Source organism: Plecotus auritus (genome assembly GCF_963455305.1).
Source record: "Plecotus auritus genome assembly, chromosome: 1".
NCBI lineage: Eukaryota > Metazoa > Chordata > Mammalia > Chiroptera > Vespertilionidae > Plecotus > Plecotus auritus.
This window is the reverse complement of record NC_137770.1, coordinates 128,774,204-128,800,045: the sequence shown is the minus strand read 5'-3', so window position 1 is coordinate 128,800,045 and position 25,842 is coordinate 128,774,204. Positions and strand designations below refer to the sequence as shown.

At 41.2% G+C, this 25,842-nt stretch overlaps 1 protein-coding gene across 3 annotated transcripts in view; it reads right to left on the bottom strand.

Annotated features, from left to right (window-relative positions):
• The window catches only part of MDGA2 (MAM domain containing glycosylphosphatidylinositol anchor 2), a 1,034,824-nt gene that overhangs the window by 473,065 nt on the left and 535,917 nt on the right, over nucleotides 1-25,842 (bottom strand). For 2 of the 3 annotated variants that reach the window (XM_080666137.1, XM_080666138.1), the window contains exon 3: nucleotides 16,914-17,088. In XM_080666137.1, coding sequence (XP_080522263.1) covers nucleotides 16,914-17,088 — 175 coding nt within the window. The remainder of the gene's footprint in view (nucleotides 1-16,913; nucleotides 17,089-25,842) is intronic. The other variant, XM_080666139.1, reaches the window with a different exon arrangement.

The following is a 25,842-nucleotide window of genomic DNA, read 5'->3' as shown; positions in this document are numbered from 1 at the left end:
GAGATCCCACTTCTGGGAATATATCCTAAGAATTCTGAAAAATAATATGTATACCCCTATATTCATAGCAGCATTATTTACAACAGCCAAAAGATGGAAATTTCCTAAGTGCCCATCAGTAGATGAGTGGATAAAAGAGCTGTGGTATATTTGCACAATGGAATACTACACTGCTGTAAAATAGAAGGAACTCTTACTCTTTGCAACAGCATGGTTGGAACTGGAGATTATTATGCTAAGCAAAATAAGACAGATAGAGAAAGACAAATATCATGTGACCTCATTTATATGTGATATCTAATGAAGAAAATAAACTAATGTATAAAATAGAACCAGAGGCATGGATACATGTAACACACTGACAGAGGTCAGAGGAGAGGGGATGGAGGGGATTCGATGAAAGAAGGTGAAGGGATTAGCTAAAGCCCATATATGCCTCACCCGTGGACAAAGACAGTGTGGTGAAGGCTAGAGGTAGGGGGCAGAGGTGGGCAAAGGGGGGCGGGGGAATGGAGAACATCTGTAATAGTCTCAACCATTAAAAAATATATAGGGCTAAATTAATTTAAAAGCAGCTCTTCCCTTATATCCTCTAAATAAAAATCAGTGAACACCTGTGAAATAGGCAATGTTTCTGGAGAGCAAAAAGCTAAGTCTTCTATAGACCTAAAGACATGCTACACAGCCCCTGCTCCATTAAATTTGACATTCCATTAAAGTGTAAAAGAAAGTGGAACTCTCTCGTAGAAGAGAATAAAAAATGAATTCAAGACTTCCTCTTCTTTCAGATGAAATAAAAATTATATCTTAAAATTGATGTTGGATAAAAGCCTGAACTTTAAAATATGATTGTAAAAGTTTTACTGTAAAATAAGTGAAGTCAAAATATGTATTAAGCAATATTTTAATACTTACTATGTACAAAATAACTTTTGATAAAGGTTATAAGAATGCAAATAAGTCAGATGTATGGCTTACTCTTAAAGCTAAAAACTACCTGTTAACATTCTATAACATTCCAAGTTAACTATACTCTCCTTTATTGACATGAGTCTTCTTGAGTTTTCCCAGAAGCAAACCCTGTTACAAAGGTTCAAATGTAAGCAATGCATTTGAAAAGTCTTCCCAGAAACACCCATGGTGTATGGGGAAAGCGAAGTGAAACATTTATGAAAGCTGTATTATTAAGCTAGTGACCACTGTGAGAAATTTGAATTTAATTTTCCTGAGGAACTCTGGGAGACAAGGAAACAGTCTCCATGAAAGGAGCATGGGAATTGGGTATTTATTTATTTATTTATTCATTTATTTATTTATTAAATATATTTGTATTGATTTCAGAGAGGAAGGGAGAAGGAGAGAGATAGAAACATCAATGATGAGAAAGAATTATTGATCGGGCTGCCTCCCGCACACCCCTATTGGGGACCGAGCCTGCAACCCAGGTATGTACCCTTGACCAGAATCAAACTCGAGACCCTTCAGTCTGCAGGCCAACACTCTATCCACTGAGCCAATCCAGCTAGGGCAGGGAGCTGGGCATTTATATACCATCTCCCACTAATCATTTTTGGAAGGCTATGGGAGTGGGCATTAACTTCCTAGAACTTCTGCCTCCTGAGAATATGGACAGAGTAGACTCTGGAAACCAAAAAATTCCTCCAGAAAAAGAATTTCTAGTATATTCATTTAGAAGGCACTGCAGTGTGCACAAAATACAGTGAAAACAAGAAATTAGAAAGTCACAAACATCTGTGATTGTCGATCAAGGAAATTCTGTTATTTTGGTGCATCTTGATGGAGTGAGATCTTTTACATTTCCATTTTACATATGAAGAATCTGTTTTAAAAATGTTATCTTGAGGTTAGAATAAAAAAGAAAATAATACTTCAGTGTTTTTGTAGAAACCATCCTTCAGAGATGAATACTCTTTTCTCAATAAAAAACAAAAGTTACACTGATATTTAGCTTTAGAAATCAAATCTGAGCTGTCTAAAAGATATTGTAATTCAGAACTGGAGAGAGTCAGTTTACTAAACTGTCCTCCTTAAATAAATAACAAACACCTCCTCATATTTCAGTTGTAGCAAATTTAGACAAATAAATATTGGATTATTTTATGGTGGATAGAATTTAAGAGAGAAACTCTAGGCAATCAGAGAATTAGTCACAGAATGAGGTTAGTATATAGGAATTATCCTATATAATAAAAGCCTAGGTGGCATCACGCCCTTGCGTGACATCATCACAAGATGGCCACCACAAGATGGCCAGCAGGGGAGGCAGTTGGGGGCAATCAGGCCAGCAGGGAGGGCAGTTGGGAGTGATTGGGCCGGCAGGGGAGGGCAGTTGGGGGGGATCAGGCCAGCAAGGGAGCAGTTAGGTATCAATCAGGCTGGCAGGGGAGCAGTTAGGAGGCGATCAGGCTGGCAGGCAGAAGTGGTTAGGAGTAATCAGGCAGGCACACAGGCGAGTGGTTAGGAGCCAGCAGTACCGGATTGTGAGAGGGATGTCCGACTGCCGGGATCCGGCCTAAACAGGCAGTTGGACATCCCCCAAGGGGTCCCAGATTGGTAAGGTACAGGCTGGGCTGAGGGACACCCCCCCCCTTGCATGAATTTTGTGCACTAGGCCTCTAGTCCTATATAATAAAATCGTAATATGCAAATCGACTGAATGGCCGAACAATGGAATGACCAACTGGGACCACACTATGACACCCACTGGCACCAGGCCAGCCAAGGCAGGTGCTATGCAGTTTGCTCTGGGGCCTGGCCATTGCCCCATGATCACCCTACAGAGGGAGGCCCAGGCCACCACCAACTGGTGGACTGCAGCAGGTGGGAGGGGCCTCCCTCTGCAAGGGAAGCCCAGGTCCTGGGTGCTGGAGGGCAGGGGAAGGAAGGCCTACTCTTGCATGAATTCCATGCATCTGGCCTCTAGTATTCTATGAGATACAGTCTTGCCCATCTTGTTTCATGAAAGAATTGAAGAAGTGAAAAACTAGAAAATAGCCGAAACCGGTTTGGCTCAGTGGATAGAGCGTCGGCCTGCAGACTGAAGGGTCCCAGGTTCGATTCCGGTCAAGGGCATGTACCTTGGTTGTGGGCACATCCCCAGTAGGGGGTGTGCAGGAGGCAGTTGATCGATGTTTCTCTCTCATCGATGTTTCTAGCTCTCTATCCCTCTCCCTTCCTCTCTGTGAAATATCAATAAAATATATTAAAAAATAAAATTAAAAAAAAAAAGAAAAACTAGAAAATAGTTCAGCCTCAGAAGATCTTAACCTAGATTTCCAGAGGGGAGAAATCTCAGACCAGGAGTACCTCCTACACTGGGGAAAAGAATGATAAAATTGGAATCTGTGAAATCAGTAATTTTCTTACTTTATCCATCTTGTGCATAAAATCAATTAGATGAAATATTAGGAAACAGTAATGTTTTAAAATATAAAATATCTAAAAACTAAAATGAGTAAATGTGAAATAAAATTCTACAAAAACATATTTCAAAACCTTAAAATACTTATGCAGAGATTAAAATAATATTATACAGCAATAATATACAAGATTCTGCAATTAGGTTTATAATATGATCCACTGGATAAAAAATATTAATAGAATGTCAATTTTAAATCTAGTTAAAAAATTTTACCACAAACTAAATATAAGTCAAGAAAGTAAAATATTATTACTTAATTTTTTAAAAAGTCAAAGCAAATAATTTTAGTAAGAATTCAAATTTCTTGATTATAAGGATAATACTTCCAATTTAGACTGTATGGAACAGCTCATATCCACAATAAAGCTGTCGATCAGGTTTACTAAAGTTTTAAAGGAATACTATTAAAAGTAGGCATGGGAAAAGATATAGAAGGTCAAGTGTTTGGAAATACCTCATATGAAGAATAATAAATTATGGGAAAAAATGGATGTGTGAAAGCAAGGCTTAGGGTGTCACAATGACTCTTCAAACATTCAAAATGAAAGAAAGAGCAGACATGTTTTCATACTGAAAACTATAGGAAAGCCAATGCCTCCACAATTAAAAAAAAAAACAAAAACTACAAACAAATGCACAAAAATTGAACAAGCACTTAACAGATAGCAAAGGGCTTACCATTGGAAAAGTATTAGCAGAAGATAAGATACTTTTATGTAATATTTCAGCAGAGGAGATTAGGTAGGTTTCAAAGAATATAATATTTATCTTTATCTACCTGATCATATGAAAGATGACAGGAATTTGAGCACTCAGCAGGATATTGACCTGGTCTTTGACTCAGTAGGAGTCTCTACATGCTTAATATAGTTTTAATTTAGTATAACAAAACGTTTTTAATCCTCAACCAAAGATACGTTATTATTGATTTTGAGAGAGAGAGGAGGGAGTAGAGAGAGAGAGACCTACCAGCTACCTAGGTATGCAGACTGACCAGGAAGCAAACCCAAAACCTTTGGTGCATGGGATGACACTCCAACCGACTGAGCCACTGGGCCAGGTCTCACATAAGGATTTCTTTCCTTCTTTTTTTTTTTTTTACAAAGTTCTTTTATAAGGGATTCTAACACTAATTGGAAATTAGATTGGTCATGTTACCCCATGAATAAGTAATTGATAATCAAGCATTATTCATCTGAAGCATACACAAATTATAAAATTCTGTCTTGAAATTTATTAATAGGGTAATCACCATGACAGCAAACTCATTTTTAATAGGCAGTGTAATTACTACATCAAACGTTACTAAGACTTCCCAAACCCAAGGCTAATGTTTTGGGAGGATGGCTGGTGGGTGAGAAAAGTATGCTTAATGAGATTGACTCAAGGCATTAGTTTTCTTCCAGGGCTTGCCATGCTACCCAGATTCCCATTAGCATACTAGTCCTTTTCCTAAACTTTCTTATTCAGAAGTCATGTTGCTGGGTCCAACAAAAATAACTCAAACTACTTGTCAATATTTTTAAACTGTGCAGTTTATAATTCTTTCTAACATGGATAAATTGCATTTGGTGAATAAATTGATAACATGTCGTCCTGATATCCCTAATTTCTCAGGTAAAAATGTAATAAACAAATCTAACAGACAAGGACTAAAAAAAAAAAAAAAAAAAAATCACTGTGTGTTCTCAAAATAAAATGCAGCAATCTACCTAAGTAAAATCAAAGTGGGGAATATGTTTCAGAAAAAAAAGAAGGCTTACAAAATGTTTAATGGATATTGGAAATGATTTGTTTCATGTGTGAACAATGTCTACAAACATGAAAACTTATTAGGATAATGTCTCTCAATCTGATTTCTTTTTTAATTAAAAATATGTTTTAATTAAACCCTAACCTTTAAAGTTGTCTGACTTCTATTACCCTGTGAGTAATACAGTCATGGCTGAGAATAAGTGAAAGAATTAGGTGAACACATTCTCAGAAATTTGTTTTAAATGTCCTCAAGAATCTCAAGGTAAGAAATATATATGAGTTTGAGAACATCAACATTCTGTAAATCCACTTCATTTTTTTTAAAAAAAAACAGAGAATATATAATCTTCCTACAAAAATGGATATCAGGGCTCTTTGGTGAGTGGTAATTGCTTTTTAGAGAAGACAAATGAAACAGTGTTAGTATTAGTATTACTGACTCTAAACAATTCTCAAATCCTAAAATGATAATTTCTTTAATTGACATCTTACATAAGGGGCAGATAATTCTATCTAATGAAAGAGTGATATGCAAATTGACCATCACTCCAACACACAAGATTGCCGCCACCATGTGGTCAAAGATGGATGCCTCCATGTGGACATAAGATGATGCCACAAGATGGCCAGCAGGGGAGGGCAGTTGTGGGCAATCAGGCCAGCAGGGGAGGGTGGTTGGGGGGGAACAAGGCCTGCAGGGGAGGGCAGTTGTGGGCAAACAGGCCAGCAGGGGAGTGCAGTAAGGGGTGACCAGGCTGGCAGAGGAGGGCAGTTGGGGGAAACCAGGATAGCAGGGAAGGACAGTTGCGGGGGACCAGGCCTGCAGGAGAGGGAAGTTGGGAAGGACCAGGACTGCAGGGAGGGCACTTGGGGAAGACCAGGCTTGCAGGGGAGGACAGTTGGGTGAGACCAGGCCTGCAAGGGAGGGCAGTTTGTGGGGACCAGGCCTGCATGGAAGAACAGTTGGGGGGACCAGGCCTGCAGGAGAGGGCAGTTTGGGGGGATCAGGCCTGCAGGGGAGGGCAATTAGGGGTGATCAGGCCAGCAGGGGAGGGCAATTGTGGGTTACCAGGCGTGCAGTGGAGGGCAGTTTGGGGGAACCAGGCCTGCAGGGGAGGGCAATTAGAGGTGATCAGGCCAGCAGGGGAGGACAATTGTGGGTTACCAGGCATGCAGTGGAGGGCAGTTGGGGGCGACCAGGCTGGCAATGGAGGGCAGTTAGGGGTTACTAGGCCAGCAGGGGAAGGCAGTTGGGGGCGACAAGGCCTGCAGGGGAGGACAGTTAGGGGTGATCAGGCCAGCAGGGGGGGCAGTTAGGGGTGATCAGGCAGGCAGGCAGGTGAGCAGTTAGGAGCCAGTGGTCCTGGATTGTGAGAGGAATGTCCAACTGCCGGTTTAGGCCCAATCCTGGGGATCGGGCCTAAACCGGCAGTCAGACATTCCCCGAGGGGTCCCAGATTGGAGAGGGTGCAGGCTGGGCTGAGGGCCCCCCCCATGCATGAATTTCATGCACTGGGTCTCTAGTATGCTCATAAAAACACAGGATATAACTAGTACCCTGGTTTGATAACTAACATTTCCATGGTGAAATCTAGGATTCTATTTTTATTTAAATTTCAAAATCTGAAGGCAACCAAGAAAACCTTAAATAAACAAATCCTATCTAATAAAAGAATAATATGCAAATTGACCATCACTCCAACACACAAGATGGCTGCCCCCATGTGGACACAAGATGGCCAGCAGGGGAGGGCAGTTGGGAGGGACCAGGCCTGCAAGGGAAGGCAGTTGTGGGCAATCAAGCCTGCAGGGGAGGGCAGTTAGGGGTGACCAGGCCTGCATGGGAGGACAGTTAGGGGCAAACAGGCTGGCAGGTGAGCAGTTAGGCATGGATCAGGCTGGCAGGGGAGTGGTTAGTAGGTGATCAGGCTGGCAGGCAGAAGCAGTTAGGGGCAATCAGGCAGGCAGGCAAGCGAGCAGTTGGGAACTAGCAGTCCTGGATTGTAAGAGGGATGTCTGACGCCTATTTAGGCCCGATTTCAGTGGGCCTAAACGGGCAGTTGGATCAGGCCTGAATGGGCAGTCGGACATCCCTCAAGGAGCCCCAGATGGAGAGGATACAGGCTGGGCTGAGGGACACATCAATGCCCCCTCCCCCACCCCCCGTGCATGATTTTCATGCACCGGGCCTCTAGTTATTCATATGGCCTGAAAACATTGGCAGTACATTTCAACACAATCTTACACTCCATCTTTCAAATTACACTTTCATTCTTACTCTGAAACCACCATCTTAGCCACTATTACACCAAACACAGATCACTTAATCTCTTTTCTGCACCTTTAATTAAGCTGCTCACTCATTGCAGAATATATTTTACCTCCCCTTTATTTATACCTTATACCCTATTTATTTATATCCCACTGTGTCAAGAACCCTGAAGGGTCTCATATTTTCCCTATTTGCTGGCTAACATGTTCCCTTGCCACAGTTTCATGGATGCTGAGAGAAAACATGAGACTCCTGGTCAGAAACAAATGATTTTATTACTCACTAGAGGACTAGTGCACAAATTTGTGCATGGATGGGGTCTGGCTGCCCCTCCCCCCCCCACCCATCAGGGCAGATCTGGCTGGGCCAGCTGGGGATAGGGGATATGGGAGGTTGGCTGGCTGGCCCCACCCACGATCTGGTTGGAGGGGGCCAATTGGAGGTGGGGCAAGCTCGGGAGAGGGCTAGTGGGTGGTTGGCAGGCCAACCCAGCCCCTGATAGGGATGGGGGGTGCTGATTGGGGGTGGGGCTGGCTTGGGGGATGGGCCATGGTTGTTGGCAGGTGGGCCCAATCCAAGATTGGGATGGGGGGTGATCTGGGGTGGCTCCAGCCAGGGGGAAGGGCCGAGGGCCGTTCACCAGCTGGCCCTGCCCCGATTGGGATGGGGGGGTCAATCAGGGGCAGGGCTGGCCGGGATGGGGCCACAGGTGGTTGGCTAGCTGGCCCCGCCCCCTGGTCAAACTCCCAGTTGAACTCCTGGATGAGGGGACAATTTGCATATTGGCCTTTTATTATATAGGATGTCTCATAAGTCTGAGCCTAATCCTATATAATGAAGAGGTAATATGCAAATTGACACTCATGCCCTCACAAGATGGCTGCCTACAACCAGGGCAACAGGGGAGTTACTGAGGGATGGCCAAACGACTGAACAGCAGGCTGCATGGGGTGACCAGGCCAGTGGGAGGGGGGCAGTTGGGGGCAACCAGGCTGGTGGTGAGGGCAGTTAGGGGTGACCAGGCTGACAGAGGGGGGGTGCAATTGGGGTTGACCAGGCTGTCAGGGGGAAGTGAGGGGCAACTAGCCTAGTGGGCAGACAGTTGGGGGCAACCAGGCTGGCAGGGGGGCAGTTAGGGGCGATCAGGCTGCCACGCAGAGGCAGTAAGGGGCTATCAGGCCGGCAGGCAGGTGAGTGATTAGGAGCCAGCAGTCCAGGATTGTGAGAGGGATTGGGCCTAAACCAGCAGTCATACATCCCCCAAGGGGTTCTGGATTGGAGAGGGTACAGGTTGGGCTGAGGGAATCCCCCCAGTGCGCAAATTTCTCTCAGGCCAGGCCGAGGGACCCCACGAGTGCACCAGGCCTCTAAGGTTTTCATAAGTTCTCATTCTCCCTCATTTTCTAAGAGGACAATGTGGGAGAAGCCCAAGTAAAGATTGTACACACTATTTCTGACTTGTCTAAGGAATCCTGAGCCTAGGAAACTTGTATGACCTTAAAAATGTTCTGCTACCTTATCTGACCAATCTTTGCCCCTTAGGGAGACATTATCTTTAATATTCTGATCAGGAAACAAATCTGCCTTCTGCCCTGGAGGCAAATACTATCTCTAATAACCCAGAGTGCTTGTTACACAAACAATCTTGAAAAAAAGAAAGTTCGAGACAAAAACTGCCAAAAGATATGTTGAAATGCAACAAAGAATTGTCTTTCAAATTTCATATTTCAAACTACAAAGTAAACTTACTTTTTCATGATAAGAGGACACGATACCCTCTCATTTCTGGCACTATGCTGGCACTATGTCTGTGCCACTTGACAAGTCATTCATGTTGTGTGACATTATTTATATTTATTTTATTGCTTAATATTTGTATTCCATTTATATATATTATATATTCATTGTCTCTTTAAGTAGTTTAAACTCCATGGATGTACAAATAATATAATAAATTATAGGCCTGGTGCATGAATTCGTGCACTGGTGGGGTCCTGTGGCCTGGACTGAGGGGATCAGGCCAAAACTGGCTCTCCAACAATCCCCTGAGGGATCCTGGATTGCAAGAGGGTGCAGGCCAGGCCGAGGGACCCCATGAGTGCACAATTGTGGCTGGGGAGGGATCATAGGAGGGCTCCAGGGCGTATCCAGCCTGTCTCATCCAGTCCCCATCATCTGGACCCCAGCAGCAAGCTAACATACCAGTCAGAGCGTCTGCCCCCTGGTGGTCAGTGCACATCATAGCGACTGGTTGAATAGTTGAACAGTCGGACACTTAGCATATTAGGCTTTTATTATGTAGGAATCCTGCTGGCCTAACAAAATTGAGTGAAACTGTATTTTAAGTAGCCACTCAAATATTTTTTGAATAAATAAAAAAGAGTAAGCACTTATTTCTTAAATGATTCATCCCAAACAATGTGTAAAAAATGCTAGTAGAGATGAAATGGTTTTATTCTATCATTGGGGGAAATAATGATTTAGAATGTGGCAGCCACTTTTTCTATGCTATTGTCTCTTCTTTACTTATCAAATATATTTTTGTTTATTTGGTGTAAAATATCAAGAAATATCAATTCTTATGAAGAATTTAAGAAAGGTAAATCTAGAATTAAATTTTTGAATTGACAACAATCATAAAATTTGGAATGAAATTAGTTTTTACTTTTAGGAGCTTAATATTAATAGAAAAGGCCTTGTAGGAAAAATATTTAAAACTATATTTTATGAATTTAAAAAATTAAATTATAATATATCATATAGTTTAGAAAGTCAAATAATTATAAAAAACTCAACCTCAAGTATTTCTGAGACCCAGAGACTATCTTTTCAATGCATATTTAAACGTTCTTGGTTTTGCCTTTATAATCCTGAATGTTTAATTGATATATATATATTTTTTCATTGTCACAATGTCTTACTGATTTCTTCCTGTTGAAGACTTTAGCTTTCCCATACTAACCCTCTCCTATCATATTTTTTATGTCAAGTACTGTTGATATTATTGACCACATATCCTTCACAGTTGAACCTAGTAGTATATTTAGATTACATTTAATTTCATATAACTTTTTCTTTGTCTTCTTTTAATAATGTCAACATTTTATTTCCTCAATTTTATGTGTACCTTTCCAACCATATTATTAAGCTTTCCATGAGAAATGTAAAATTCCTCCCGAATATATCGGGTAACCCACCAGCTGCATCTTTTCACGAAGACATCCTGCAAAGAGCCTTTGTATCCCCGCTACAGTCTGTCGTGGTTGCTTTTGAGTCCCAACGGACAGCTATCATCTTGGTGTGTTGCTTCATTATCATCCTGGAATTCCCGTCTATATTTTCCTATACATAATCTCCTAAAAAATTACAACTCCTTCTCTGTCTTGATTTAATTCCTAGTTTTGGTAACACATACACAAAAAGTAGCATCCCGAGAAAGAAAACACTGCAGAAAAATTTAGAAATCCTATAGATCTAAAAATGTCTTCCATCTTCTTTGATATTAAAAAAAAAAAAAGTCTGGCTGCACGTAAAATTCTATTTTAGAAATATTTTTCTACAGAAGTCCAAAAGCTTTACTCAATTGTCTTCTAGCTTCCTGATTTCTATTGAGAACTGTGCCATTTTTATTTTAATTTTTTATATGTAACCATTTTAGAAAAAAACTAAAACTTTGGAAACTTTTAAGATCTTCCTTTAGCTCTCACTGTTTTAAGTTGCAGGTTGATGTGTTTTGATGTGAACAGTGTTTACTCTGTCATGCCAGGCACTTAGTGGGCCCTTTCTAATGGAAACAAACACCCAAATACTATAATGGGAAATTTTCTTAAAGCATAATTTCTTCATCTCTCTTTTCTCTGTTTGGAATATTTATTCAAAGGTTAGCTCAGCTGCACTAATTCTGCAATTCTTATCTTCTCTCTCTTGTTCCAACCCTTTGATTGTTAAATTTTGTTTTACTCTCTGTAAGAGTTTTTCAAATTTATCTTTCATCCCTTCTAATGATTTTTGTTACCATTTTTACTATTCTAAGTTTTTTTTATATTCTCTAAAAATTCCTTCTTTTTACTTTCCTCTTGTTATATGAATGCAATTTTTCTCTTTTGTTCTAAGAAAACTAATTTTAAAAAATCAATAATTTTGTTTTGTCTTATATTTTAGCCCCCTGTATTAACCTTGTTTCCTGGATTCTTTTCCCATATCTTTGCCTTGGTCTCTCTCTCTCACTCGCTCTTGCTCTAGCTCTCACTCTTCCCCTCTCTTTTTTCCTCAAAAGATTGTCTCAAATGTCTATCTTCTGATATATTCACATCTAATAGTCAGTTTTAAAAGGACTTATTGGCAGCTCTGTTGATCAACAGTAGTCTTAATTGTGAGTATATTTACTTAGCTATTTCAACAGGGCCCTTACTTGTCAGAAAAACATAGCCTTTTCTCCAGTGCATCAGTGTTCCTAGACAAGAATTGTCTAATTTTCTGACTAGAAGGCATTCTCTGACCAATAGTGGGAAAAGACTGTGATGAATATGTAAACTTTCACTTAATAACCTTTAAGAATTGCAGTATGTTGCTTCTTGTTTTTGATGATTCCAGAAATTTTAAAATATGTTTTTATTGATTTGAGAGAGAGAGGAAAAAAGAGGTATACAGAGATACAATCATCAATGAGACAGATGGATCAGTTGCCTCCTGCATGACCCCTTTTGGGGATTGAGCCTGCAACCCGGCATGTGCCCTGAAGAGGAATCTAAACGGTGACCTCAACCACTGAACCACACTGGCTGAGTTGAGATTTTTTAATTCAAAGTTTCTCTGTACTCTATTGTTTTCTTCAGAGCTTATAGATCTTTCCCTTTTTACAAAGTTCCTTTGGTTCAATGTCTCACCAAACAAACAAAACATAAAAACCAACAAAAACACTACCCTTCTGTAGGGATTCACTGAGAAGTTGGCAAAAGACAGGAGGTGGTTAGGCATTGAAACAATTCTTCTGATTTTAGACTTAATTATACTCTTACTCTAAGAACTAAAAGGTGGCTCCAATTCTTGAGCCTTTTAAAGGTTCTGTCACATAAGCATACCTAGTTCTATCCATACTGACAGTTTTGATGTATTCTAAGCAGTGGCCATTTCTTGACCTGATTCTTTTCCTTCATAATTGTTTTTCTGCCATCTCCTTTCTCATTCTCTCTACCCCTATTTATATGTATTTTGTTGTTGTGATTGATATTTATCCTTTTAATATTGTTTTAGTATTGATGCATAGGGAGAAGACATAAAGAATGCATATATTTAAAGCAACAGGTTTAGCCCTAGCCATTTGGCTCAGTGGATAGAGTGTTGGCCTGTGGATTGAAGGGTCCCACGTTCGATTCCGGTCACAGGCACATGCCCAAGTTGTGGGCTCGATCCTAATGGGGGACATGCAGGAACAGCCTATCAATGATTATCTGTCATCATTGATGTTTCTATTTCTCTCTCACTCTCCCTTCTGCTCTAAAATCAATAAAAATATATTTAAACAAAAACCAAAAAAGAAAAAAAAACAGCAGGTTTAAATAAAACTAATTCTACATGTTTCTCTTAAACATATAGCTATTAGTTTTCAGAATCTCCTAAGAAAGTAGCTTCTCAGAGTCTGACAACTGGATGCTCAGAGCCTAGTGCAATTAATTGGCTTTTGATAAAAACAAATATTTGTATACATGAGTAGGCCAGATATTATGAAAAAAAATTTAATTCATTATGTGATCATGAAATCTGCCCTTTTATAAATAAACTATTATTAAGGAATTATACTTCAGGTAATTCTTATAATGCATTTATAATTCTTAGAAAAGAAAAAGATAGGTTATATTAAATTGAGGAAGATAATTATAATATTTTTTCAAAATAATAATACAGAACCAATCATATTCTTGATTGAAACAGTAAACAAACAAAAAATACATTTTGCAATTGCTTTATAAAATCAAAGTGAACTAATCTGTTTAACACAAGAAATTTTAGAAAATTAAATGGACAGAATTACTAATTTACATTATTTAATTTCCTCAAATTCATTAAAATATTGATATAGTGTCACAAATATTTCAAAATATGTCTAATAAAAATAACCTCATTTTATATTAATCAATTGTAGCAGATTCTTCTTTCCTGAAAGTAAATTTCTTCATCAAAATAATAAGGGGTTATGCCCTAACTGGTTTGGCTCAGTGGATAGAGCATCGGCCTGAAGACTGAATGGTCCCAGGTTCGATTCGGGTCAAAGGCATGTACCTTGGTTGTGGGCACATCCCCAGTAGAGGGTGTGGAGGAGCCAGCTGATCAATGTTTCTCTCTCATCGATTTTTCCAACTCTCTATCCCTCTCCCTTCCTCTCTGTAAAAAATCAATAAAATATATTTTTTAAAAATTAAAAAAAATAATAAGGGATTATAACTTTAGATAGGTATTAGCTCTCAAATCTAGAAAGTAATGATCAGAACATGAAATTTAGTGAGATATATATTTTCACAATTTGGATAATGCTCCAGAACTAGTGATGGCCAGAAAATTAATATTTTATGGGGCAATTTTTATAGGCAACCTATCACAAGAAGTTAAAGGCTAAATTATAATATTAATTATTTAAAAATTTGTTATATCCATGCCATAGTCTGCCTCAATTTGTTATTGCAAATATAATCTTTACCTGCAGATTTTTTGGGGTTTTTTTTGTAATTTTATTTTATGCCCATCTTGTGTTTTATGTTCTCTTACGATTGATGAAAGTTCCACTTGTGGAACCAATTTAGAAAATGAAATATAAATGCATCCAGTACAGGTGGTTATTCTAAAACCACGACTCCAACAGGAAAATAGCTCTTACTGTTTTAGCATTTTCTAAAATACTTAAAGCAAAGGGCCTGAAGTAAAGTAGCTCACTTGTTTATGGTTCACAAAAATGACTATCCAATCAAGCAGTCCCACATCAAATACTAAAAATCCCAGCACTGCTATATGTAACACTGTAATCTCATTTTAGGCACCAAGGCTGCCAAATTTAAACATAGCATTAATAAGTTAGTTACCTTCTTATTAACAGTGATAGAACTTGTTTAAACTTGTGAAGTTTCATGTACAGAAAACATAGTTAAACCTAAAAACTGTTGTCTTCAAGTATGTTATATTTGGAACAGGTGAATTCATCAAATAGGCCTAATTGTCTCTATTGTAAAGTGTTCCTATCAGTCAGAAATTTTTGCAAAATTATTATCTGAAGGAGTTTATTTATCCAAACCTTCAAGAAAGGCATAACTCCTGAAAACACATGTCTCGATCCCATACAGAAAGATCTCTGGCATTCCTTGGAAAATTTACATCCATAGAGTCCATAATTGAATACATTTTATTGTCCTATATAATATAATTTTAGACAGCTTTCTAATAAATCCTGGCCACCAAAAAATACTGAAAATAGTGCTTCATCATGATTTGCATCAAAGTGACATTTCACTTAAACAACATAGAACAAAATGTTAGTTCAGGTTAGTGGGAAACATCCTAGAGGAAGTCAAAGAAGTAGGGAACAGAGCTAGCCTTCAGGAACGTGACACAAGCCTTTCACTATCAGGGACTGACAAAACGGGAAGGACCATTGCTATCATTCCCACCAAACTGTGCAATAGGAACTAAGTCACTGAGGCACTACTGAGTCTAGACAGCCAGAGATATGAACAGAGAGAAGAGCGGATGCAATGCAGAATAGTACAGAAAAGGTTTTGTAGGAAGAAGGGGAGAAAGGAATGTTTTTAAGAGTCCTTAAAAATGTCAGTTCCCTCTTTGTATTAGATTGTTAACCAAAATATATTTTTAAATTGTTATTATTAAACCTATTGTGGCAATACAAGTCACAAACTCTTATTCATAACCTTTGGGGAGTGTTTTTTGGAATATTTTGGATTTAAGGAAGGTAATATGGTACATTTACCATGTATTATATGACACACTCAGTTGGATCTGGGGCAAAGCTGTGTAATCAAAGACATTTTTTTCCTGAGCAAAACGTGAGTATTCATACAAAGTAGAGTAAATAAACTGTATAAAGTATCTTCTATTTTTTTTTCTATTACAGTTAGTTCAGGTCAGATGTTGCCATCTAACTAGATCACATCAAGTTTTGCTAAAAGAAGTTACCTATAAAACCTAACAAAAAAATATATACTCATTCAATTTTCAGAACATTTTAGATTTTAGAATTGTAATTAGGTATTAAAGCTGTGTATTTTAAAAATTTATTACCAAATTACAATAACAAAATGCTTCTGTAACTTCTAAGTAGTCATATTATAGAAGCATTTAATTCATTTAAAGTAAATTTAGTTTAAAATTATATATGAATAGAAATACTAAAAATATTTTTAAAAGTATATGTAACAGGAGAAGGTGCTATATACTGAGGTTGGGAAGTGTATGGGTAAGGCCAAGCTGTGTGCCAGTGCGGACGGGAAGATGACATGCAGATGCCCAAGTTAGTCCGAGAAATGCCTAAGGGACTAGAACAATGGATTTCTTCTCTCTCATCCTTTCCAGAAAGGTAGCAAGCACCTGAATGTGGAAGGCTAATCACAAATAAAGCCCTGTCACCCAATGCTCAGTCACCTGAATAATTAATGATATTCAACATGGGATCTGATAAATATATCTTGTGTAGTTCCAATCACTTTTCTAACTATGCAACACCTGTCATGCATTGAAAGAAAAGGAAATAGAACAGAATGAAATATAGGTAGTAAACCCGGAATTCTTTACTTGTTACTTATGCCTGAATTACTTTAAGGCAAGAAAAAATCCTGTTATTCTAACACTAAGGAGTTAATAAATAAAATTTAAGTTCTTCTAAAGAGACAATGGAATGGTGAATAAACCTGTTAAAAATGTCAAAATGATTGCAGGTCTTTAATTCGTTTTGGTGGGGAAGAAAGTAAAGAGACCAAAAGGATTTTAAGTGTATTTGTTAACAGCAAAAAGTGGAAAAATGAGACTAAGAACTAAAATAAATCAATAAACACTTACCACGTGGCATATTTTTTGAGGTTCTGACTATTTTCAACAGAGTTGGATCAAAACCAGTCAACACAGAGATTTTGGCATTTTACTATCAAATAGCTCTACATATATGATAAGCATTTAAAAATCAAGAATAGTTAAAATTACACATGTGTAAAATTAACAAGCACTCAACACTACTAATTCATTGGTGAAATATTCAATTATATTTATTGTTTTATTCATTTGATTCTTAAATGTTCTTTAAATAATATGTATTATTTTATCATAAAATTATGAAATTTTCTATAGGAGATTCTTTCTTAGGGAAATATATTAAATGAGGTATCATCTTATATACCTCTCATTCTCAACTAAATAGTGCTTAATCAGTTTTCTGGAAAATTTACTTACAGTACACATCCACTCTGATTGACTTTATCGCTGGGGACCCCAAGCCATTCTCTGCTTTACAGTAATACCGGCCTCCTTGGTTTCGCTGAATATTTGTAATCCTTAAAGTCTCATTGAAGACACTTGAGTCTTGGAATCTGTCAGAGGCACTTCCTGCTGTTTTGGTCCACCTGATCTGAGCAAGCATCAACAAAGATTGTTACTTTAGGTTGGTTTTCTCAAAGAAATATCAAAAATCAAATCATTTGAAGAATTTTCTTTCAGATCTACTACACTGCAATCCCTGGCAAGTTACGAAAATTTAAAAAGAAAAATTTATACATATACTATAACTAACTTATAAAATTTTAAGTACAATGTTATAATCGTATAGTGTATGTAATTTTAATTCAATTGCATAGAATTTATCAATAGCTTAATCAGTGTGGAGGACAAATAAATATAATATAAAGAAAGTTAAAAATATTTAGAATAGTCACCCCTAATATGTAGTTTCAGTTTCTGCCATTTCAGTTACTTGTGGTCAACCCCAGTCTGAAATATTACATGGAAAATTCCAGAAATAAATAATTCATATGGTTAAATTGCACACTGCTGTTCTGAGTTACATGATGAAATTTCACACCATCCCACTCTATCTTGCCCAGGATGTAAATCAACCCTTTATCACTTAGTAGCCTTCAGTTATCACATCTACTGTTATGATATCACAGTGCTTGTGTTTAAATAAACTTTATGTTTTTAATAATGGTTCCTAGCCCACTCACATAACTTTTATTACAGTATATTGGTATAATTGTCCTATTTTTATTATTAGTTATTATTGTTAATCTCTTACTTTGCCTAATTCATAAATTAAGGAATGCATGTATAAGAAAAAAACAGTATATATAGGGTTCCTTACTATCCACAGTTTCAGGCATCCACTGAGGGTCTTATAAGTACACCTGAGAGCAAGTGGGGATCTACTGAAGTAAGTTGTAAATACTAATTAGTTTCTCTTTTTTGTTGAGCAGTTAAATTTTTCTTTTATATTTTCCAAACCCTGTAAGATACTTTTATTAGCACAGGTACTACAGGTAGGCTCTCAATTTCTTTTTGAACAAGCTTCATTATTTTATTTTAATTTTTCTGTTTGATTTGGATAATCCTATATAATAAAAGGCTAATATGCAAGCAGACAGAACAGTGGAACAACCAAACAACTGAACAACCTGTCGCTATGACATGTGCTGACCACCAGGGAGCGCACACAGAACATGGTAGGCATCAGCAGCAGGCAGCAGAGCACGGAACATGGCGGGTGTCAGCCACAGTGGGATGGTGGGGCAGATGAGCAGGGGCGCCAGACCAAGGCCGCCTGTCGCTGTCATAGGGGCAACCCTCTGGCGCTCACTGAAAATTCTTTGCTCCTGCGCATTGTGGTCCCATCCAGCACTCGCATCTGCTGCTGACACTGACCCCGTTCACACCCACTGCCAGCTCTGGAGCTGCCTCTTGCACCCACTGCCAGCAACAGCCTGCTCGTACCCACTGCCAGCGCCGGCCCCACTCACACCGATAGCCAGTGCCAGTGCTGCTCACACTTACTTCCAGTGCCCAGCACCGGTCCTAATCACTTAGCACCATCAGTGGGTGCAAGTGACGGCTGCTGGCCCCAATTGCCCCTGAGGTCTTCACCACCTCCCCCTGCTCTGAGGGGTGATTGGTGAAGCAGTCACTGGTCGAACCCACTAATGGCACTGGCCATGCTCATACCCACTGCTGGTGCTGGCCCCAATCGCTCTGCACCATCAGCAGTTGTGAGCTTGGCAGGCACCATCAGCCCATGGGAGCAGCAATGGCGGCAGTGGGGCGGCTGGCAGACAGGGGACCAGGGGCTGTGGTGGGAGGGGCAAGGCAGGGGTGTAGAGAATGGGCTGAGACCTGCCCCTATGTCCACTGCAGCCTCTCAGTCCACAGTTCCTTTCAAGGTGCACGAATTTGTGCACTAGGCCCCTAGTTTAAGAATATTGTTGTAATGGCTTATTGAGAGTACTAGAGGCCTGGTGCACAAAATTTGTGCACAGGGAGTGGGTCTCTAGGCACCAACCTGCACCCTCTCACAATCCAGACCTCTGGCTCCTAACCGTTCTCCAGCCTGCCTGCCTGATCTCCCCTAACCACTCACTTGCCTGCCTCTTGCCCCTGTTTGTCTTCCTGCCTGATCACCACTAACCACCTCTGACTGCCTGCCTGATCACCCCTAACTACTCACCTGCCTGCCTGATCGCCCCTAACCACTCTGCCTGCCTGCCTGATTGCCCCTAACCACCTCTGCCTCAGCCCCCATGGCAGCAGCTTCATCTGGAAGGACGTCCAGATGATCTCTAGAAAGTTGTTTGGCTGTCTAGACTAATTAGAATATTATGCTTTTATTATTATAGATATGTAATTTTACACACCTGGTTGCTAAAAATCCTTTTTTATGGCTTTGCTTTAATAAGCCCACAAATGACTTGTCAATTTTGATCATTAGAATTCACTTTACATCAATAATTATTTCCAAAAAATGTGCAAACTTTCCCAAAGAGAACACCTGTATTACACTGCCAAAGCATTTTCAATATATAAAACATTCAATTATAAATAATACTCTTCTTTTAAACACAGCTGTGTACAGCAGACTTAGTTTTTGCTAGCAATAAAGACACATTTAACTCAAGTTTTGTGTTATTTTAATTTATAAAACCTGAACAAAAGCCACATGATGGTTCTGTAAAATGATAAGAAGTAAAAATAATTTTTTTCTCTTTTTCCCTGCTGTACAATATATATTTGCTTATTTTTATTTTTAGGTTGAGAAATGGCAGGTAGAAATCCTCTGAAAACACACAGGCAGAACCATGGAAAAAACAGTCTTCAAAATTGAAATCCTGTAATACTACCATTATTTAAGCTATTTTTATATAATGTTAAAGTTTATGATCTAGTGACATTAAAAGTATTTTTTAAAAGTTATCCAAGTAATTAAACTATCAATATGAATATAATCATACCTGCCCTTAATTGTGAGTGAAATGAAAATATTACTTAGAGATGATGAAAACTCAGTAATTCACAAAATTAAATATCAAATGTTTATTCAACACCTACTCTACGCATGGAGTATACACAGAAATAAAAGACATGATTTCTGATTTCAAGTAGTTTATAAGCTGATTACTAATATATATATATATATATATATATATATATATATATATATATATATACTAGAGGCCCAGTGCACGAAACTTGTGCACGGGGTGGGGGGGGTGTCCCTTAGCCCAGCCTGCCCCTTTCCAATCTGGGACACCTCGAGGGATGTCCAACTGCCCGTTTAGCCCCGATTCTGGTAGGATCGGGCCTAAATAGGCAGTCGGACATCCCTCTCACAATCCAGGACTGCTGGCTCCCAACTGCTCACCTGCCTGCCTTCTTGATTGCCCCTAACTGCTTCTGCCTGCCAGCCTGATCACCCCCAACCACTCCCCTGCCAGCCTAATTGATGCCTAACTGCTCCCCTGCCAGCCTGTTTGCCCCTAACTGCCCTCCCCTGTAGGCCTGGTCACCCCCAACTGCCCTCCCATGCAAGCCTGGTCACCCTTAACTGCCCTTCCCTGCAGGCCCCGTCACCCCCAACTGCCCTCCCCTGCTGGCCTAATCACCTACAACTGCCCTCCCTTGCAGGCCTGGTCCCTCCCAACTGCCCTCCCCTGCTGGCCATCTTGTGGTGGCCATCTTATGTCCACATGGGGGCAGCCATTTTGACCACATGGGGGTCAGCCATCTTGTGTGTTGGAGTGATGGTCAATCTGCATATTACTCTTTTATTAGATAGAATAGAGGCCTGGTGCATGGGTGGGGGCCAGCTGGTTTGCCCTGAAGTGTGTCCCAGATCAGGGTGGGGGTTCCCTTGGGGCATGGGGCAGCCTGGGCGAGGGGCCTGTGGTGGTTTTCAGGGCTGCCACACACCCCGGCGACCCAAGTGGAGGCCCTGGGATCTGGGATTTATTTATCTTCTATAATTGAAACTTTATAGCCTTTTGTTGGGATTTATTTGTCTTCTACTAGTGGCCCGGTGCACAAAATTCGTGCACATTAAAAAGGGATTAATTAGAGGAAATAATTTAATATTGCTATTTGCCCTTTCTCTATAATAGAAGTGTCAGAAATGAAAGAAAATTAATAAAATGTATAAGAAAACCTTCCTCCTGTCAGAGTCTGGGGTGCACCAGAATCCCACCCACCCACATGCACCTCAAAATCACGTGAGACCCAGATCTAGCAGGCCCCTGCCCCCATTGGGCTAGATCCAGACCTGGCCAGTCCCACCCTTGTCAAGCCCCACCAGGCAGGGGACTTAGCCTCAGGTCCCCTGGACTGGCTCCAGGACAGGGGGTGTGGCCTAAGGTCCCCCAACCTAGACCAGGGCTGGGGGCATGCCTTGAGGTCCCCTGTCAAGCCCTGCTGGGTGGGGGGCATGGCCTGAGTTCCCCCATCAAGCCTCACCAGGTGAGGGGGCACAGCCTCAGGTCCCCCGGCCCAGCACTGGGAGGGGGGCACAGCCTCAGGTCCCCCGTCAAGCCCCACTGGCAGGGCGGGTACATCTCAGGTCCCCCATCAAGCCCTGCTGGGCGGGGGGCATGGCCTGAGTTCCCTGACCCAGCACTGGGGGTGCACCTTGAGGTCCCCTGTCAAGCCCCATTGGGTGGGGAGCATGGCCTGAGGTCCCCTGTCAAGCCTCACCAGGTGAGGGGGTGCAGCCTCAGGTCCCCCGGCCCAGCACTGGGAGGGGGGCACAGCCTCAGGTCCCCCGTCAAGCCCCACTGGCAGGGCGGGTACATCTCAGGTCCCCCATCAAGCCCTGTTGGGCAGGGGGCATGGCCTGAGTTCCCCTGACCCAGCACTGGGGGTGCACCTTGAGGTCCCCTGTCAAGCCCCATTGGGTGGGGAGCATGGCCTGAGGTCCCCTGTCAAGCCTCACCAGGTGAGGGGGTGCAGCCTCAGGTCCCCTGGCCTGGTGATGGGGCGGGGGCATGGCCTGAAGTCCCCTGTCAAGCCCCACCTGGTGGGGGATGCGGCCTGAGGTCCCCAACCTGCTGCTGGGGCGGGGGGAGCAGCCTGAGGTTTCCTAGCCCAGCACCAGGACAGGAAGCCCACCTAGAGGTCCCCATCAAGCCCTGCTGGGCAGTAGTCATGGCCTGAGTTCCCCTGGCCTGGCAGCAGGGCAGAAGGCTCAGCCTGAGGTCCCCTGTCAAGCCCAGCCAGGCAGGGGGGTGCAGCCTCAGGTCCCCTGGCCTGGTGCTGGGGCGGGGGGCGTGGCCTGAGGTCCCCCATCAAGCCCTGCTGGGCGGGGGGTGCAGTCTGAGGTTCTCTAGCCCAGCACCAGGATGTGACCCCCACCTTGAGGTCCCCTGTCAAGCACCACTGGGTAGGGGGCATGACCTCAGGTCCTCTGGCCTGGCACCAGGGTGGGGAGCATGGCCTGAGGTCTCCCAGTCTGACTCCAGGGTTGGGGGCATAGCCTGAGTCCCCTTTCCAGACCTGCCTGGTGGGGGATGCAGCTTGAGGTCCCCTGTCAAGCCCTACAGGGGCGGGGGAGGGCATAGCCTCAGGTTCCTGCTGATTGCTCATTAAGGCTCCTTATGGGAACTTGGCTTCAGCTGTGGGTGCAGACATCTTTGTGATGGAGTGATGGTCAATTAGCAAATTCCCTCTTTATTAGATAGGATAATTGAAACTTTGTAGCCTTGAGTGGAGGCCTAGGCCAGCCAGGGTGTGTGGAAAGCTTGGCTTCCTCCATTGCCGGGGAAACCCAAGCCTCCTGCTCTCTCCGTGGCCACAGCCATCTTGGTTGGGTTAATTTGCATACTCACTCCTGATTGGATGGTGGGTGTGGCTTATGGGTGTAGCAGAGTGATGGTTAATTTGCATATTACTCTTCTATTAGAAAGGAGATATATATATATATATATATATATATATATATATATATATATATATGCCTAAGCGACCATTGCAATCGAACAGATGACCAAACAGGCTGTGTGGGGCGATTAGGCCAACAGGGGCTTTAGTGAGGAGTGACCAAAGGACCAAGCAGCAGGCTGTGTGGGGCCACCAGTCCTGCAGGGGGGGATGTTGGGGTGACCAGGGCAGCAGGGGGGGGGGCAGTGAGGTGCAATCAGGCTGGCAGAGGGGGGCAGTTAGGGGTGACCAGGCCATCAGGCGGGGGGATGCAGTTGGGGGTGACCAGGCCAGCAGGGGGGGGCAGTTAGGGGTGATCAGGCAGGCAGGCAGGTGAGCAGTTAGGAGCCAGTGGTCCTGGATTGTGAGAGGAATGTCCAACTGCCGGTTTAGGCCCGATCCTGGGGATCGGGCCTAAACCAGCAGTCAGACATTCCCAGAGGGGTCCCAGATTGGAGAGGGTGCAGGCTGGGCTGAGGGGACCCCCCCCCATGCATGAATTTCGTGCACTGGGTCTCTAGTATGCTCATAAAAACACAGGATATAACTAGTACCCTGGTTTGATAACTAACATTTCCATGGTGAAATCTAGGATTCTATTTTTATTTAAATTTGCCCCCATGTCAGGGGGGATCGCCACAAGATGGCCAGCAGGGGAGGGCAGTTGGGAGGGACCAGGCCTGCAAGGGACGGCAGTTGGGGGCGATCAAGCCTGCAGGGGAGAGCAGTTGGGGGGGACCAGGCTGGCAGAGGAGGGAAGTTGGGAGCAACCAGGCCTGCAGGGAAGGGCAGTTGGGGAGGGACCCAGACCTGCAGGGGAGAGCAGTTGGCGGGGACAAGGCCTGCAGGGGAGGGCAGTTAGAGGTAACCAGGCCTGCAGGGGAGGGCAGTTAGGGGTGACCAGGCCTGCATGGGAGGACAGTTAGGGGCAAACAGGCTGGCAGGAGAGCAGTTAGGCATCAATCAGGCTGGCAGGGGAGTGGTTAGGGGGTGATCAGGCTGGCAGGCAGAAGCGGTTAGGGGCAATCAGGAAGGCAGGCAGGTGAGCCAGTTGGGAGCCAGCAGTCCTGGATTGTGAGAGGGATGTCCGACTGCCCGTTTAGGCCCAATCCTACCAGGGAGGTGTCCCAGATTGGAGAGGGTGCAGGCTGGGCTGAGGGACACAACCCCCTGTGCACGAATTTCATGCACCGGGCCTCTAGTTATATATATTTCTTGTATAAAAATATGCCAATTCTAAGATAATAGATATTTCTAAGATAAAAGTAAAACATAATTTCAATTAAAATAGTGAGTGTCCTTTGACTATCATAATAAGCAAAATTGATTTTGAAAAATAAATATTTCATTAAACAAAAAGTAAGTTCAGGATAAAAACTTAGGGAAATAACCTAGCAGCTTCAGATATTATAAATACGTTATTAAGATACAATGATTAAGTTGTATATTACTGGTACAATACTAGAAATTGTTTGAGAATATGGGAGAGACCAAGACCATGACCATGAGTGCACTTGTGTGTGTTGGTGTGTGTGTGTGTGTGTGTGTGTGTGTGTGTGTGTGAGAGAGAGAGAGAGAGAGAGAGAGAGAGAGAGAGAGAGAGAGAGAGAAAGAGAAAAATAGAAAGGTGAGAGAAAGGGAGGAGACAGGTATCAAACTTTTTGGTCTTTAAAATTATTAAGGACTCCAAATAGCTTTTGTTTATTTGAATATCCATTCATAATTATATTAGAAATTAAAACTAAGACCATTTTAAAATGTACATTAACTCATTTTAAATTATATTAATAAACTCATAAAATGTTAATATAAATAACATTTTAAATCAGAAAACCGTATTTTCCAAAACAAAAAACAATTGAGTAAAAACAATTAAATTGTTTATAAGTCTTCAAATCTCATTAATATTTAATTTACTGTAAAATATTCAGCTGAATAATCATATCAACCTCTGTATGCAACCTGTTGCAACATGTTGCTTTGTTTGAAACATTTGAAGAAAATCTGACATTTATTTGGTTGTTAAGGGAAAAAAAATATTTCAATAGCCTTTTCAGGTAATTGTGAATATTCTTCTTTAATATCACACTAAAACTCTATAAGTGGTAGTTTCCTAACTTTGCATGCAAAGTGGAATCTGTAACCATATCAATGACCTTTTGATACTCTGTTACATTAAAAGCCATTGGTCTATCCTGAACTTTGTATACATTTTTTATTCATACATGATTTCATAACACTGTGCATTAGTCATTTGGATAATATAAATTCACTGAGTTATGTAGATCTTTCAAATATTGACATATTTCATTGTGTATTAGAAGTCATGTTTATTAATATCATCATGAATCTCTTTAGAATAGTCTTTAAAGCAGTGAGAAGCTGCCATGCTTTTCCAAATTTTATCATTAGTAACAAATATTGCTTTGGTGTTTTCTTTGGAATGGCAGGTTTATTTCATTCATATTTGATAAAATATTTGCCAAATACCCATTATTGAATAACTATACATTGTATAACAATCACTCTTTTAAGTTAAAAACACTATTCTATGAAAAAGTGGCTAATTCACTGCAAAACTTAAACACACTAGTCCTTACTTACTTAAGACAACACTGTACTTTAATAAGTAGCATAAATATTTTATAGGAATTTTCCATTTTGCCACTCAGAATATTAAAAATACAGTAGTCAAATTTCAAAATGCCAAACATTTTTTTCTACTTATAAAAAAATAAGTACTAAAAGGAAATATTCTTGAGTCATAGAAAGACATGTCTACTTATTGAGAGGGCTTAACAATTTATATGTCTAATTGATGAGAAAGGAAGTCCCAGACATATTCTGATAAAAGTTGTGACTTCAAAGTCTACAAAGAAAATTTTATGGGCTTCCAGGCAGAAAGGATGTCTGATCCTGTTCATTCCCTAAAGCTGAC